Below are 18,121 nucleotides of genomic sequence, written 5' to 3' on the forward strand. Positions count from 1 at the left end.
TCATTGCCTTATAGAAGCTCAGTTTTAGTAAGTTTTCCAACTTTTGCCAAGAGGTAACTTTAGATATTGGTCCCTAGATTATGTTCACCGAGTTTCATGCAGATCGCTCAAACTTCCTAGGAAGAGATCAATTTTAAGTGTTTTTCAAAAAATTCAAAATGGCGGAAAATCTGTGAAACCGGAAGTTATGGGTTCTTGAGGCAAATTTGTTCCTCATGAGGAGAGGCATCTCTGTGCAAAGTTTCATGTCTCTACGACATACGGGGCATGAGATATGACACACCCATGCACGGCGTTTTCGTCACTATATAGTAAGATAAGATTGTGTATGTATGTACACTTACAGATGAGTCAGTGATGTAGTAGATTATAATGATGTAATAAAACTATCATGTTCAAGTGATGCAGTCTGCTCCCGGGGTCATGCAGTTCAGTGACACAAATTAAAGGACCAATCTAGGTTTTTGACAGGTTTAATATCACATATATAATTGAGAAATTAGAGACGCAGAGAGAGAGAGCGGCTTGGTCTTGGCAAGGTGCTGGAAACATCCATAAGCCCAAATCGGTAGAAAAAGATTTCCGCACACTTACATCTACGCAGTAGTTCACTTTATTGTTGAGTTTTTGGTCTCTTTGGCCTTCATCAGAGCGTACATAAGCATACATATTTTTTTTTTAAATCCTCTACCACCAGGGGTAGTGCACAGGTGTATGTTACACACTGCCAATGATGACACAAAGATTGGTTACTTTTACCTTTTGTTGCCTTATGTACGCTCTGATGAAGGTCAAATAGACCAAAAGCTCAACAATAAAGTGGAACACTGCACAGATGTAAGTGTGCGGAAATCTTTTCCTACCAATCAATTTAAGCATTTTTTCAGTCCTGTGTTTTGAAATTGTGTGCTTGAGATAATACGCTATCTTTCACATTTAGAGCACAATTATACCGCCAATCGTACTTACAAGATGTAAAGGAAAATAACATTTAAAGGTCCAGTGCAAAGGATTTAGTGGCATCTCGCAGTGAGGTCGCAGAGCTAAAACTTCTCCCGTGTGCCAAGCTTGTACGACAACTATGGTGGCTGGCTGACACAAAGTAATTTTAGTATAATACTGAAATAGAAGGAAAAGACCACAATAACCTAAAGGACATAAAGTGTACAGTGACGTCCCTACTGCAGGTGTTTTATAGGAGGTGAGACGTATTTGATCACTGTTGTTCGGATTATGAAAATACAATGGTACTTCTGTCATGTAGCGGCCCATCTTGACATGTGGGCATTTTTTAGAAATATTATATACCACTTCTCTTAATAGATACCCCTGAATCCTCTTATTTTCATCAAAGACATACCACTTGTGATGTACAGACACATCTATTTGGATCAGTATATTGATTAGATGAGCAATGATCCAGTATCATCAATGCAAAGTGAAAACATCAATACATTTCACCATCTTGAAGATGTGCCCTTCTTGTTTAATTCCCATGGCACGTTTGTGGCACTATTTCTGTTCGAGCACACTTCCTTCCTAAACATTTAAACAGTGCTAACAGCCTGGCACCAGATAATGGTGAGAAACCAAGATAAAGACAATGAGGATATTTACTGATATTGTCACATATTGATCGCAGGTCCCTGAATTGAAATCGTATTGAGGCAGACTTTCTGATACCAGCAAACATGGTACTGTTGTCCAAAGAATTGATATATTGTATTGTGATGAAACTTGTGATTTACACCCTTAATCACCACTCAGTTTGACATTATTGTACAATCACCTAGTCTAGATACTGTACACTTTCAGTCCAGCTTGCCTTTATATAGTAATTACATGTTAATGCTACCTTTTGTGAAGCTGTATGTCCACATCTGCATCTTCTAAATTTGTGCAAATACACAGAGCTACGTACTACTGCATGACAGGGCTCCCACAGTCATGGAAAACCTGGAAAAGTCATGAAATTACATAATTCCCAGGCCTGGTAAAGTCATGGAATTAGTAAAATCCTTTAAGGTTTTGGAAAAGTGAAGGAAGTTTGTTGTGTGTAATGAAACTGTTACAGGAAACTTCAGTGGAAAACATTGCACATAATGTAACAGCAAATTTGTTTTCTGCCGCTGCTGACGTAACGTAGCTCTGAAATGCATCGATGTGTGACGTGTTGTTTACCTTCACATACGTCTCTTCATTTTCTCTGCGTTCAGTCTCTCCTTCCATGCGTGCCAGTTAGTTGGAATTATGTTTGAATACGGTTTGAATCTGATATGACTGAGGGAGACTAACACTGTGACAGTGTCCCAAAGCTGCCATACCTGTACTATGGCCCACTACTACTTTTAAATTGTGGAAAGGGTCATGAAAGTGTTATAATGGGTCCTTGTAAAGTCATGGAAAAGTTCTGAAATTTTGTCCATGAAAATGTGTAGGAGCAAATTCCTTGTTTCTGTCAACATATTTGTCATTAGATTTGATTCTGATATCTGAAATGTGACGTGCTGTCGTTCTCCAGCTCAGACGACATGGAGATGTGCTCTCTGAAGGTGCTGGAGCTGGAGGGAAGTCCGAGCCGCATGCTGCTGAGGCTGATGGGAGAGCGAGGCTGCACCACGGGTCACCTGGTTGACTACCTCCAAACTCTGGGCAACTCGGAGGCCCTGCAGTGTCTGAAACCATCAGGTACAGTAAATATGCCTCCATGCTGGCTATCATGTTGTCAGGTATACAAAGTAGGCTGATCTTTGTTCTGTGTGTTGAATTTATGACTCACCTTATGGTGCAGACACTTATAGTACACTGCCAGGTAAGTTACAGTCAGTGCAACACTAGACAAGCATGCATTCAAGTATCAGTTTGGGTTTTTGAAAGAGGAAACATGTTTATTGCAACATTACAATATTGGTAGTGTGGTAAGTAAAGTGAAACTGCATGCGCACTTTTGGGAAACCACAACGCCGTATAAACCCAGTTTGGTGATTTTGATACATGACATTAAATGTTCTTTGCTACAGATACATGAAACCAATCGAAAATCAGAGTGACAATTTAAAACAAAGTGTGAATTCAAAGTAAAAGTCTCCTAAATCTACAGCCCTGCAGATCCTCATTCAGCCCCAGTCGGTGGCTCTCATATCTGGACATAATCTACGCCTGAGCTGTCACGCTGTGGGCAAATCTCCAGTACAGTACCAGTGGTTCAAGAGCAAGGAAGAGGTGAGCTTTTATTGCTGTACATCAGTATTGTCTAGTTCAGGATTCGACGGAAATTTAGAGATAAAACAATGAGTCACAAACTGCAGTTAGAGTGCCAAATGAACAGGCACTCTAACTGCTTCACTAGAGTGCCTGTGAAATCTGCTTCACTACAGCCTCTCCATTCTCCTGGCTTGAATGCCCAGAACAAAACATTTTGCAGCTATAATACTGCAGCTTTATGAACTCATGGTCCCTTTTTTTGTTTTAGTCATTTAAAGTAGTTAAAGATGCTGAAATAAAGATAAAAAACATGATATGATGTTATACAGCAAACACAGTGAGACACTCCTCTGGCAGCTCTGCATTCCCAGATTGAGAAACATATGTATATCATTTCTTTATTAGTCCATAATGTTGACATGAATAGCATACTGTAGGTTGTTTTACATGTTGTGTGTCTGAAACTTTGCTGTAAAGGAAACGTTTAATACTTACTGGTTCTATAAATCAAAAAGGTGAAGGTGGAAGAGGGATGTCGTCTGTTAGGTTGGTCTGGGAGGATGTATTGAAGATCGGGCAGAGGGAGACTCAGTGTGAGGTTTCCGTCTCAGGTGTTTTTCTGCCCGAGCTGATCACAGGCCTCCAGACGGTACCTAGAATGAGACATGGGAGAGGTATGCACCACCAGACTGAGCAAGAAGAGATGCGGGAAGAGGGGAAGAGACGATGAAGGAATGTTGGTACGGATGAGGTAGGGAAGGGTAGGATGATGGATGAAGGGAGGGTGGGTTGAGAAATTGAAGACAAACAGAGCAGGATGGGTTGACGAGGGATAAGTTGGCTTGGTAGGTAATCAGAGACGTGGCCCTGCTCCCAAACCTAAGTTAACAAAACAATTTCTTTAATACAGTCTTCAAGCTTTCCAGGAGGTGTACTTGCATTTAACTGCAGTGGACAATATGTTAAATGCACAAACTCTTAGCTGCAAAACCTTTCAGATACTCATCCATCCTCCCTTCCTACAGGTGTCAAAAGAGGCTCTTAAGGTTTTACTATACAGGATTTTCCCTCAATAAACATTATGTACAGAAGTAATCCCTCTCAATCATCACTTATGACCCACTAGAATTGTGTGGACATATATTTTTCTGCACAGACTCTGCTTCTTTGCTGTGTTCAGGACGTTTCTGGGCGTGTACCCCCACAGTGCTCAGGTGAGGTCAGGGCTTTATTAGCTGAAAAAAAACCACAAACAGCGAGGTGAAACAACAAATGAGAGTGAATCTGGGATTGGCTTTTGCATCTTATCCCAAACTACAGGCACAATCTTTGACAATTGCTGTGTGTGTTGGACCACTAAAAGTGAAGTGGTCAAATTACTCACTGTTTCCCTTTTCCACCAAAACCCAAAACAAGTTATTCAGAGCTGGTTAATTTCAAGAGGAAATGTTACATATACAGCACTTTACTTCAGCATGGCTCTCACCCTCTCCACAACGCTCTGGTCGAACAGAGGAGCACCTTCAGCCTGAGACTGATTGCTCCTAAATGCACCACTGAGCGCCACAGAAAGTCATTCTTACCTGTGGCCATTAAACTGTACAACTCCTCCCTCTGATGATCAGACTCCTTTGGCTATTTATAAAACAAAACAAACAATATAACTACTCATTCGCATTTCATTTATAATGCTACAACCATTTCATTGTATATTGTATATATTTCAGATTGTCTACTTTACTATTTTATTATTTATTTTTATTTTATTGTCTGCTTTAATATTTATTTTATTTTATTTTAATGTCTACTTTAATATTTTATTCTATTTATTTTCATTGTCTATTTTAGTATTTTATTTATATTTTCATCTTTATCTCTTGTTTCCATTCATGCTGTATTTCTATTTCTACTTTGCACGGAGCACTGGAGCAAAAACAATTTCCCCCCAGGGATTAATAAAGTATTCTGAATCTGAATCTGAATCTTAAATCCATCCACATACTTTTACCTTTTATTTATCTGAAACTAGAGTTCGACTGCTGCTTTTGTAAAGGATGGCACTTTGTTTTGCCAGCATTCTGTCTTTAAATTCGATATTTTCTTACACAAATATTGGGCTTGGATTGCTTGCTTCTGCATAGTTTTCTTCACAACTAAAACTAAAACCCTAACAGGCATCTTATGGATTCAGTAGGATACACTCAGATACACGTATTGGACAAGATAACATTTTAAAGAGTTACTAGAGTGAGGGAAGGAGAGCTAATATGAAGAAGGGCGTAAGGAGATAAGACGTAAGCCTGCAGATGGGGAACGCTGTTTCTCTTCTGGACTGTAATAATGTTACACTTTGCTTTTTGGTAAATATGATTCATATCTTTACACATCCTCAGGTGCCAAACTGCTCCTCTCCAGACCTGGTGATAAGTCCAGTCCATCTGAAGGATGCTGGCTTTTACATCTGCAGGGTCAACAGTGGAGACACGTTTGAATTCAGCCAGTGGGCTCAGGTGGACGTCCTGAATGTCACCATGTCATGCGGTGAGATATTGAATGTGTTTAAAGGGACAGTTCACCCCCAAATCAATACATATTTTTCCTCTTACCTGTAGCGCTGTTTATCAGTCTAGATTGGTTAAGTGTGAGTTGCAGAGTGTTGGAGATATCTGCCGTAGAGTTGTGAGCAGTTTAGTGTAGGAACTATTTTCTTTCTACCAAACTACACCCGCCAACTGTATCACCACGCAGAAGGAAACATGCATTTGTTGCTAGCTCACTGAGCACCACTGAACTAGCTAACGTTACAGCTTAGCCGGGGGGGACGCCATTAATGTTGAGCTTCTCATCCATAAGTAGATGCACGCTTCCTTCTGCGTGGTGGTACAGCTGGCAGGTGTAGCTTGGTAGAAAGAAAATAGTTCCTACATGAAACTGCTCACAACAAGGTCTGTTGATTATCTTGAGTAACCAGGCCATGATTTCTGGAAAGAGACATTGCTGTGGAGTTTTTCAAATCTATTTTTGGCGCTTTGAGCACCACAAGCCGAGTGCCATCTAGTTTCATTATATTCAAGAGAAGGCAGCATTTCTATGGCCGGTAAAACATGTGTTTTTCATTTATAAATGCCTTTTGTCTCTTTTGATTTGAACTACTTCAATTGTTTTACATATTTTAAAGTGTCTGCATTAGTTGAAGGACATGAAATGTTTATGTTTAGAATAAGTGACTCCTGTAGCAACTGGACCTCTCTCTGGACCCTAACTCTTATAATATATCCTGTGAGAATTACTAGCTGAAGCAGGAATCTTTTAACTAGATACAGTAGATAATGTACTTATGATGTGTTCTCTCCCTCCGCTACCAGGGCAGAGTTATCATTCCTTGGAGGGTCGGCTGAAGTTGGTGATCCAGCCTCAGTCCCAGCGGCTACATGTTGGGGAAAACCTGCAGCTGGAGTGTGGAGCCGTGGGACGACCGATCCCTCGGTACCAGTGGCACAGAAATGGAGTCCCGGTCCCTAACGCCACAAAGAGGAAACTCACGGTTAGGAGACGTTGTATAAGTAGTACTGATACAAAAATGTAACCCTTAACTTCTTGTTTGGACTCTTTCTCCGATTATAGTTCCCAGACATCACAATGTGCAAGCATTTTACTTACTTACTAAGGGGACAGAGTCTTAATAAAAACATCTGTGCATTTCAGATTCCTCACTCGATGCAGGATCACCACGGCAGGTATCGCTGTGAGATCAGCAGCAGCACTGAGAGAATGTGGACCAATGAGGTTGACGTCGTGATTGGTATGTTACACTTCAGTAAATTTATTGACACTGTTATTACAGCTCTGTGAGACCCGCTCTGTTGTGGTTACGTCTGAGTGATTATTTGCTCTGCTCTTGACCGAAAGAACCAGGGATATCTGTCCAGATTTCAGAGGCAATGGAGTGCTCTGAAGGTAGAGTTGAAAGCACCGGTGTATCAAATCAATCAGTAGGGTAACGACTAGAGGGTTTTAACTGCATGCAAGTGTTAATTATAACTCTGTAACTGCACGTGGGTCCTGATTATTGTCACATAAACACTAACCAGTACAGTACTCACAGGGTTTGATCTACAAGGTTTCACATGCATGATTTTTTTGATTTTACTAAAATCATTACTTTTAATCAGTTGTACTCTAAATGATGGCTGTGTTCTATGTTTATCTTACTGTCAACAAATGAAAAGACCAAAACCAGAGGAACTGATCCTGTCAGCCTGTAGTATTATCTGTGTATCAAAGCAAGATGTAGCTTATTCGTCTGTGCCATTGTTGTCTGAAAAACACTATTAACTATAAACCACATATTGTTGAGTCACACCGTTGCACAGGTGACATGTTTTTTTGTTAGAATTAATACATGTACCATCCTGCCACAGCTGTAATACTCACCAGAGCAGCAAATGTGTCTGAAAATAGTCCCCAATAAATGCAAGTATTGCTCTTGTTTGAGTAACATTTGCTAAACAACTACAGTGACCAGCTGTGACTGTTGAATTCTAAGTCAGTACTGATCTTTAAAATAATAATTTGGCCAATAGCCGATGCTGATACAGACAATTTTTGTTGTTGTTGTTTATTTAGCATACAGAGGGCCTTCTCTTCCGAAAAGGTAGAAGGAAAAACATTCACCTGTACCTTACAGCCTACTTCTGATGCGTGTCTTTACAAACGTAAGCATCTCTGCCTTGATGTAGCTAGATGTGAGATTCAGAGCAACATGACAACAAACCACACACGTGCACGGCACCTGTTAACCTCTTGCGTCATGCCAGAGTCAGAACCGGCTAGTGGCTTGTCTTCCGAATCAGCAGCTTGTCGTGCCTCTGTAGCTACTGTCATCTGAGTCTGACCACAAATAACTGACATAACATTTAGCCGGCAAAAAAACTGATGTGACACCACAGATAAACATCTGCCAATGCCACTGGTGAGTGACATCTTAATTGCTGACAGGCTGATGGCAGTCAACAAGGCGAATATCGGCCACGGATAAAGCAGTGCATCCCTATTGAGCTTATGTCAGAAATAAAACCATCTTTTAGTGACCTGTGGTTTTGGTTGGTTTGGTTTTGGATTCGCTGACAATAAGAAAAACATAGAATAACACCAGCCTTAATCTCTATGTTTAATTCTAATTAGTTGATTCAACTGCATGAATATTAGACAACTACTGTACATACTAATCATTTTTTCCCGAATCAGTAGAATATTTTTTATATCACCTACCTAGAAATGCTCAGCTTATGTGATGGTAATGTATTTGTATTTTTGATTCCTAGATGACATTTATGCCATTGGAGGAGGTAAGACTTATCATATCCATGAAGTATTCATACATACCTATTTGAAGAGTTATTTTCCACATACAGAACTTGCTTTATAATCCTCTAATTGTGACATTGTAATTTTAGGTTCCAGTGATTTATTCCTGAATAGTATTCCAGAACAACTTTATGGTAAGTGTCTTTCAACACACTTCTTTATGTTAGTGAATTATCAGTATGACTACACAGTTCTTCTGCTGTATCTTAGTGAATAATACATCTGATGCACAGTTCCTCTATATGTGAACTAAGTTGCTGTCGTGTCTGATATGATCTGGATCTTTGTCCTGACCTGCCGTCAGTTCCTCTGTCAATATGAAACCAAAATACAGATATGAAACTTGTAGCTTTCTTGTAACATATGACGTCAGCAGCCACACAGGTGGGCACAATAACACTTTAAAGCATAATGACGTCCAACAGCACCTCAAAAAACACCTCCAGAGTTTCATCAATGTCTCTCTGACACCAGAAAAGAAGAATTAAAAGCAGGCTGGTGACATGACATCAAACAGCTATTGATATTATTGTATTCAAAGACAGATGACCCACTTTCTTCCTGCCTGCATTTCTTTGGAAGTTTGATTTTTATCACTACTTGAAATACTGATGTAAAGATTAATCTTTTTATAGATCTTCTTCTGAAAGGGGAATTTGTTTCTCACTTCTGTCATAAAAAAGAGGATATAGAGTAAAAGCAAGACACAAAAACACACTAACCTTTATTACAAGACTCTGCTTTGACACACATTGAGATGGATCAACCAGTGAGAAAAATCTAAGCAAACTAAATTGGCATGAAGGCAAGATTATTTTTCAGCTGTAATCTTTATGAGATAAGCTATATCTTGCTTTGTACTGTACATATCTCAGCCACAATTCTTTCATAACCCAATTTTAAGGATCCTTATTAAAACATATTTGCTTATGTAATGTGTAAATAAGGAATATTAAGCAATATAATAATGATAATGAACTTTATTTATAGAGCACCTTTCATACAAGAAATGCAGCACAAAGGTCTTTCATATAAGGGCATTATAAGCACTGAGTGCTTCACATGAAAACAGGCATAAAGGACATTTAAAACAGTTTAAAACATGGATTAACTGATTCATAAAGTCATAGAGTTGTAAAACGATACAACTCTATGTATATATTTACTTTATGAAGCCGACAGTGAAAAAGTTTGCAACTATAATATCAGTGGTAACTGTGTGCTGCTTTTTTTTTTAAGCAATACTTGTGTAGCTGAGCGTCCTGGGTTCACCTAACTGAATAATTAAAAGAACAATAAGTGGTACAAAAGAAAGTGTAACAGCTCCAACAGCAACCGCTGCCCATTTATTATCCTTCACATCAATAAAGTCTCACACATGCCTGAGTCCCCTAAAACAGCAGAACGTCACCCCACAACTTTCTCTGCCCTACAGCAACTCAACAGGGACACACAATATAGAACAGTCTGTTACATTTGTATTGTTATGCCTCTGCACCAGCGACAGATGGGGCCAGAGGCATAATGTTTTCATGTCATCAGTCTGTCCTGTTCTTGTGGACATGACATTCCAAGAATACCTGAAGGCAATATCTCCAGATTTGACACAAAGACTCACTTGGACTCAACGATTAACTAATTAGATTTTGGTGGTCAAAGGTCACTGTGACCTCACAAAACATGTTTTTTACCATAACTAAAGAATTCACACGCTAATTATGACAAAATTTCAAAAATGATGAAGTGATGACATCTTATATTCAAAAGGTCAAAGATCAAGAATAGTGTGAATCACATTTATCACTTGAATTTGTACAGTTTGCAGCATTTTTCATCTCGACTTCTAAAAGATGTTTCATTGATGCATCCAAGTTGTTTCCCCTCCCATAGTTTAACAGTATGGTTTTCGTCCTCTCCTGTGTCTCCTCCCAGCGACTGACAAAGTTGCCCTGCTGATCGGCAACCTGTCTTACAAGAACCACCCGCAGCTCAAGGCTCCCATGGTGGACGTGTACGACCTCACCAACCTCCTGCGGCAGCTGAACTTCCAGGTGGTTTCACTGCTGGACCTCACAGAGTCGGAGATGAGGAACGCTGTGGACGAGTTCCTGTTGCTGCTTCACAAGGGAGTCTACGGTGAGTTTAGAAACCTGTGGATGATTCTAGATGTGATCATAGATCCGGACATATTCACTTCCCAAAACTGTAATTCAATGAATTATGTTTTTGTTAACTGAAATCCACACTTACCTCTTCAGGTCTGCTGTACTACGCTGGTCACGGATATGAGAACTACGGCAACAGTTTCATGGTGCCGGTCGACGCACCAAACCCGTACCGCTCAGCCAACTGTTTGTGTGTGCAGAGCATCCTCAAACTGATGCAGGAGAAGGAGACAGGCCTCAATGTTTTCCTGCTGGACATGTGCAGGAAGAGGTGAGTCAGTAGGTCAGTGGCTCAATTCTGTCAAATTTATTAAATATAACTGATGCTCTTATTCAGAGCCTTTTAAAATACATGTAGATAAAAAGAGTATAATTACTACTGTACATCACCAGAACACTGCATCCAAAGCTTTACTAAATATTAATATTACCACAATATGAGAATAAATTAGAGTGATTATTGCACCTTTCACTCTTGTGTTTTTTAATCATTTTCCAGGAATATTCACGATGACAGCGCTCCAAACATTGTCCTCAGGGTCACGGCCAACATTGTCTTTGGATACGCTACGTAAGTTTGAAACGTCAAAGCATTCAAAACTACATTTTCACACTTTATGTTTTTAGGAAATTATAAAATGTTGTATTCTTTGTGTTTTGGCTGCTCAGGTGCCAAGACGCAGAGGCCTTCGAGCTGAGCTCCAGCGGCTTCACCAATGGCGTGTTTGTCAAGTTTTTGAAGAAGCGGCTGCTGGACGATGAGAAGATCACCGTGGTGCTGGACAGAGTCGCTGAGGGTGAGAGAGGAGCAGAAACACAGTACATGAGAAGAACTGACTTTAAAATGGCAGCACTTTCTTCTTAAATGAATTTGTGCCTGAGAATATCATCAGGTCACCATGGAGAATTGTGATAAAAGAATTAAAAGACCACTTTTCAGTGTTTGTTTATGAGGTCGATTGCTTTACAGTTGCTGCCACAGGAAATTAAACGTTGCTTGCTTTGCATTATTGATGTGAAATTTGTATCCGCCTGCTTGTGGGCTAATGGAGTTTCCCTTTTAGATCCAGGGTTATTGAAGGAAACTAACTTGAGGTTACTGTAAGATGCACTTACCATTAAACAACGTTGAGGATGTGGACAGGTCTTTAACATGAGCTCAGGATGGGTTAATTAAATGCGCTAACATAGTGAGAGTCTCACAGTGCTCATCGCCTGGTTGGATCCAGTTTCAACTCATGTAAAGATATTTTTTGAGCTTTACAGTCCAGACAAGCTGTTGTTGAACATGTGATTTGTAACTTCTTGTGTCCAGACATGGGTCAGTTTGATGCTACGAAGGGGAAGCAGGCTCTGGAGATCCGCAGCAGTCTGTCAGAGAGGAGAGCGCTGACCGATCCTATTATGCCTGGTGACAGCGCTGATGTGGCTCACGCTCGCAGCCTTCAGTGGGCAAAGGCTCACGGTGAGCATAAAACACAAACTTAATTTTTACTTTCAGTTCGTTTGCCTGGTTGTCAGCAGGATTACAGAAAAACGACCAGCTTGAATTTAATGAAACTTAGTGTAAGGTTGTAGCATGGGCCAAGGAGGAACCCAAGAAATTTTTGAGGGAATCCAGATCACGCAGTGGATACACAACTTATTTTTCACTTTTGTTAACACTGCAAGATAGCATTTGGTCTTGGTGGAATAACTGCCATCTTAAAAGCCAGCATATGGTAGTAAAGTTTAACAGTGACAAAACATCACCAACGGTAGAAGTGTAAGTAAACTGGCTCTGGGGTAGCTTATGTAACTGGTGGACTCAAGTGTTGTCTGCGTTGTGTTGATATGAAGAGGCCAGACCGTGGATGTCTTTGGAGGCAATCTCCGTTTATTCCTGACAACTCTGACAGCAAGAGGTAAAAACAAAATCCTCCATCAATTCCGACCATATAAACTCCAGCTCCTGTCCCATGGAGCACAACAGCAAAGGGGCAGAGCCATGTTATATTCAATTCAGTACAATAAAACACAGAAAACACACCTGACAGCAAAGGGGTAAAAAGCAAAATCCTCCATCAATAAAGACCATATAACTCAAGCCACTACACATATTAGGTGACACAGGAATATGTCAGCATAATATACAATAAGTTTAGGCTGAAAAATGAACTTAACATAGCTTAACAGCACTAAAACACAACACGAGAGCAATGTCACTCACCTCTCCCATGGAGTACAACAGCAAAAAGGAAGAGGTAAGGTGGGAGACACCCCTTTATAGGTGGGGCACCCCCAAAGTTATAGTATAGTTATAGTATCAAATGTTCCACATATTGACTATGAAGGCACTAAGCGTGTCAGGTGATAACAATCAAAACACATTTTGTGTAATAATAATACTTAATATTACACATATTACTGCTGTATAACTGACCTTGTTACACCTTTACATGTAGCTGCTATGATTTGGTTTTGGAAATATATCCAAACATACATGGTGGCTGTATTTGCAGATTTACATATCATAAAGGACTTTACTTTTGACCTCTGTGAAGGTCTGCGCTCATCGAGTGCCCTTCCAGTCGAAAATTTGTTTAGTGGCCACTGGGGAGCCCCCATTTGCTTAAAGCGCTCCAGTACTGCACACTAAGTCAAATGTTGACTCTGGTAATTGGTGATTAAACACACAGAGCTCACACTGTTATAATCACACCTGCACTCACGGGGGCTTCCCGAGGCAACCACACTGCTGACGGAAACAAGGTTGGAAGAGCGAGAAACACCTGATGACAACATTATCACCTCTGTCGTCAGCTCATAAATATTTGCTTATGTTTATATGCGTGGGTGGGTGGGTGGGGCATCCACGTTGTAACCTCCATCACCACTTTTTGCTAACGGCTGAGTGGGAGTTTCCATTTGAAAAACATGGATAAAATCGCCGATGAACCTGAACCTGCCCTCTAATCATCTTGTGACACCTCTTCTTGGGGACACTTGGGGTATCCCGGTCCTCAGGTTGGGAATCGCTGCTGTACACGAATTTAAGATTCTAACACTTTTATTTTTCCTTTTTTCTTCTGGTGATTTTTGTGTCTAGCAGTAATGTCAAACTCTCCATTTCTGAGCTAAGGATTTAAGATAGAGACAACATTTTTCTGTTGTAATGTAATGTGTTGACTATGCAGAAAAGGTTTAGTATGTTTTCTACAGGAAGGTGATCCAGGCACTCTGAAAAAATATAGAAAAACCAGGAAGTAGGTATTAAAAAGCCTTCACTGTTGTAGCTAAATTATTAAAAGAGCCCACGTTTCGACCATTGCAGGTCTTTGTCAGGGCTTTCCTGCAGTGGTCGACACATGTTGGCTCTTATAATGATTTAGCTACTACAAATAAAGGGTGTTTAATATTTCCTTCCTTGTTATATTTTTCGGAGTGCCTGGATCACCTTACTGTCAATCCTGTTGTTTCCTTTTCTCCACAAGATTTTGATCTACTTTAGTATATACAGTGCAACCGGTCGTCTCTCTCTCTTATCACATATTTGCTGTTACATTTTTTTAATGAGAACTTGTTTTGTTTTCTGTGTGTTACTGTAGAGCTTCCTGAGAGTATGTGTCTCAACTTCGACTGCGGCGCTCAGATCAAGTTGGGCTTCGCAGCAGAGTTCTCCAACGTGCTCGTCATTTACACTCACATCGTCAAGAAGCCAGACGACATGTCATTCTGCCAGGCTCACGTCACCGACTTCTCACAGGTAAGTGTGAGTGAGGTCATGAGCTCTGGTCATTAAGAAAGAGCAGAGCATTTCTCATCTTTCTGACTGACAGGTGCTTTTTCCCTTCAGATTTGAGGAACTAACAGACACAAAATGCATGAGCTATAAATGCACTTGAATCTATCTTCTTGAGTGTGGGTGTGTGCGTGACACCTCACACTCTGCACCAGTTATTCTGTTTTTTCACTTTTTGCTCAAGACTAGAACATCTTGCTTCAACAAAAGCAAGCATTCTGAAATAATAATAATCCACATCCTAAATGCCTCACATGTTGTATTAACAAGCACATGCACTTTAACTTGTCACTTAAAGGTCATGACCCATATGGTTGCACTATTGTATGTAATGTATTGTTATTGTATTATCATCGCGGCAGTGTGTTTTCCAAATCAACTGTGGTTGATATGGCAATTAATTACTGATTATGAGACATGTGTTTGTGCCTTCATACTGCACACTGCCACCTGCTTTTTCTCCTCACTGCAGGACCTTGATGTGGATCCCAAAGAGATGAACAGAGAGACTCCAGAGGAGACAGGGATCTACCTTCTGTCCAGCAACCTGCCGCAGCACTGTCTTTACACCAGAGTCAGCTCACTGCAGAAACTCAGGGTAAAAATACAGTGAAACTCAGACAAGATATTCTCTTAAATTCCTATAATGTCACCAAAAAATGTGCATGGAAAAAAACGTCTTCGTTCTGATCACAATACTTAAATGTGAAGACCAACTTTCTGTGATACAGACTTAAAAACTCAGCTTGAAAACCTAAATTTGTCAATATAACTAAGCGACCAATGAAATCTTGCCGACTAATAACCTTTCTGGTTTGGTAATATTAATACTACCATTTCTCCTCTAACCCAACATTAACAGGAGGAGTTGGTCTTCACCGTGTGCCTTCAGGGCACCTTCACCGCCATGGATGACGAATCTGTCCACTGGACCAAAAGCATCAACATTGGCAAGCCGCTGATCGCCCGCCTGGACCTGCACCGCGCCATGAGACGAAATAGCTGCCTGCAGACGTGCATGATGCCCCACAGCCCATCCCAAAGCCCCTGCCACAGCCCGGGGCCCGAACACCGCCTCCACCTCCACCACGGGTCGCACCAGGCCCAAGACTACAGCCGCCTGTCACCACAACACCTCTACCTGGACGTGTACGAGCACCACCAGGGCGCAGTGGGAGGCTGTGGGGATTCCTACTACGACAACCTCAGCCAGCCTCGCTACGATGCTGCGTACGACTCAGCTGGTGGACTTTCAACCTCGCCGGAGAGGTTCAGCATCCCCATAGAGACCACTGATGACATCAACGAGCTGCAGACTGTGTTCATCAACAGTCTGCAGCTTCAACAGCCTTGAAGCTGCTGCTCAGAAGAAAAGCTTTAAATATCTGACATTGTATCTGGAACACTGCTGCTCTTCCTGTTACATGTTGTTTAGAATATTATATTCCTCCAGTTATAAGCATTATTTCGACAAGCTGTATACTGACTTTTCTACTTAAAAGAGTTTTGTAAATAAATGGAAGACTGAAACAGTGTATGATTGCTGCAGTCATGTTTTGTAAATGTCTATTTACCAATAATTAACTGAAGAAAAGTAAAAGGCACTGGATGGTAATCGTCAAGATCTGACATGTCTGATAATTTTTTCAGAGCTGTACCTCTTAGAAACGTTTGTTTAAAAGTATGAGCCACATGCACAAATTAAAGAGGCATTAAGATTAAGAAGATAAAGGATGAAGCAATCTGCCTTCACTACAAGAACAGCATTGTAAACATTCCTTCATGTAACTAGTCTAAAAGAAAACTCGTCAGGAAGGTGAGGCTGGAGGAGCTCCCTCTGCTGTACAGTTAGAGTAAATATCTTCAGGCATTTTATAATATACAGTGGGGGAAATAAGTATCCAACACGTCAACTTTCTTTTCATTAAATATATTTCTAATGCAGCTATTCACGTTGAATTAAAACCAGACCTTGATTTTAATTCAAGGTCTGGCTCCGTTCATCTTCCCTCTGATAATGTAGATTCTGCTGATATTATGAGAAGAGACACAGCCCCGTATCATGATGCTTCCACCTACAAACCTCACTGTAGGTACAGTATTTTAGGTTCATAAACAGAACTACTTCTCCTCCACACATGGTGCATCATATTGTTACTGAAAAGCTCGTTTAAAATTTGCTACACAACATTCGGAGAAGTCTGTGTGGTTAGACAAGACAAATATTGAACTTTAACAAAAATGTAACGTGCCATATGGACAAAAAATGACCAAAGTATCAATAAATAAATTAACATATTAATAAATACAGGAATATATAGTTAAAGAATAATAAATGCAGATAAAGTATAATAACTCATTAACTTACAGAAAAAAATATATGTAGATGTACAAAATGTAGAAATAAATTTGACGTTTTCTTTTATTTGTCCTGTTTATCAGTTTTGTTTTTTATGCATTAATCTATTTCCATAGTTATTTTTAACATTTATTTATTCTTTTATTTCTGTATTTATTCCTGTGTATTTCTACATTTATTTATTCCTGTACTTCTTCATACTTTTATGTATTTCCCTATTAATTTATACATTTATTTATTTGCATATTTATCTATACATTTTTTATTTATTCCTGTATTCCTGTTTATTTACACATTTATTTGTTTTTGTATTTATTTATACATTTATTTTTTATTCGCATATTTATTTTTACGTTTTTTTATTTACTTACTGGTTCCTTATTTATTGATTGATACGCAAGTCATTTTTCATCCTCCACAGCCTTTCTTTATTTGTGCAGTTTTATTTAGTCAATATCAGTATCTGGTGCCCTCAGGATGGCAGTAGAGGGCCTCTCTATCAGGACTTCCCTCTCCTCCTCCAGCTCCCTCTGATACTCTTCTCCCAACTGCTCTCTTATGTCATCTCCATGGTGGATATTTTCAACACTCTGCATCTCACACCAAAATAATATAGACTGATAAATAGCACTACAGGTAAAAGGACAAAAATGTATTTTTAATTCGGGGGTGAACTGTCCCTTTAATTGAAGGAGCATATCAAATGTAGCATGAACTGAATGTGCCTGAGGGTGAGGATGTTGAACTGGGTGTTATTATAAATATTGCACATGGGGATTGTTTGTAGGGGTGGAAAGAGGGCTGGAGCACCCTACACAAGCAGAAGCACTCTGAAAACTCTCTTTTTTGGGTCATTTTTGCCTTTATAAATGTAGAGTATAATATCTAAAATCTAGCTAAAATAGACGTCTGGATTAAGAGTATGTTCAAACAAAGCAGCGATGTAAGAAAGCAAATCAGCTACAGTATTTAGTTTCCACCCCTGGCTGTTTTCACAATGGCTGTCAGATCATGTCCTCTCCCATATTATGAAAGGGCGCCTTGCAAGAGGCTGCACGGTAGCAACACAACAGCATCATGTTTTTAGCATACAGATCAACATTTCGTTTTTAAAGAACACGAGTGTTTATGGCGTACATGTTATGCCCATGCATAGCCATGGCCACTGCAGCACAGCAGATAGGAACCCTGTCCGATTGAATAATGGATGGAGTCAGCCACCCACAGGCTGCAGGGTGATATCAT

General features: G+C 40.0%; 1 protein-coding gene across 2 annotated transcripts in view; it reads left to right on the forward strand.

Annotated features, from left to right (window-relative positions):
- Positions 1–16,052, forward strand: part of malt1 (MALT paracaspase 1) — a 17,109-nt gene extending 1,057 nt beyond the window's left edge. Inside the window, exons 2-17 of one of the 2 annotated variants that reach the window (XM_050052163.1) lie at positions 2,522–2,688; positions 3,101–3,222; positions 5,598–5,745; positions 6,570–6,748; positions 6,910–7,006; positions 7,114–7,161; positions 8,529–8,552; positions 8,661–8,705; positions 10,504–10,707; positions 10,830–11,007; positions 11,236–11,307; positions 11,406–11,533; positions 12,052–12,201; positions 14,324–14,481; positions 14,990–15,115; positions 15,380–16,052. In XM_050052163.1, the coding sequence (XP_049908120.1) occupies positions 2,522–2,688; positions 3,101–3,222; positions 5,598–5,745; positions 6,570–6,748; positions 6,910–7,006; positions 7,114–7,161; positions 8,529–8,552; positions 8,661–8,705; positions 10,504–10,707; positions 10,830–11,007; positions 11,236–11,307; positions 11,406–11,533; positions 12,052–12,201; positions 14,324–14,481; positions 14,990–15,115; positions 15,380–15,871 (2,338 nt within the window). In that variant the 3' untranslated portion in view covers positions 15,872–16,052. The remainder of the gene's footprint in view (positions 1–2,521; positions 2,689–3,100; positions 3,223–5,597; positions 5,746–6,569; positions 6,749–6,909; positions 7,007–7,113; positions 7,162–8,528; positions 8,553–8,660; positions 8,706–10,503; positions 10,708–10,829; positions 11,008–11,235; positions 11,308–11,405; positions 11,534–12,051; positions 12,202–14,323; positions 14,482–14,989; positions 15,116–15,379) is intronic. The other variant, XM_050052164.1, reaches the window with a different exon arrangement.
- Positions 16,053–18,121: the final 2,069 nt, after the last annotated feature.

The sequence above is a fragment of the Epinephelus moara genome, chromosome 8, assembly GCF_006386435.1.
Source record: "Epinephelus moara isolate mb chromosome 8, YSFRI_EMoa_1.0, whole genome shotgun sequence".
NCBI lineage: Eukaryota > Metazoa > Chordata > Actinopteri > Perciformes > Serranidae > Epinephelus > Epinephelus moara.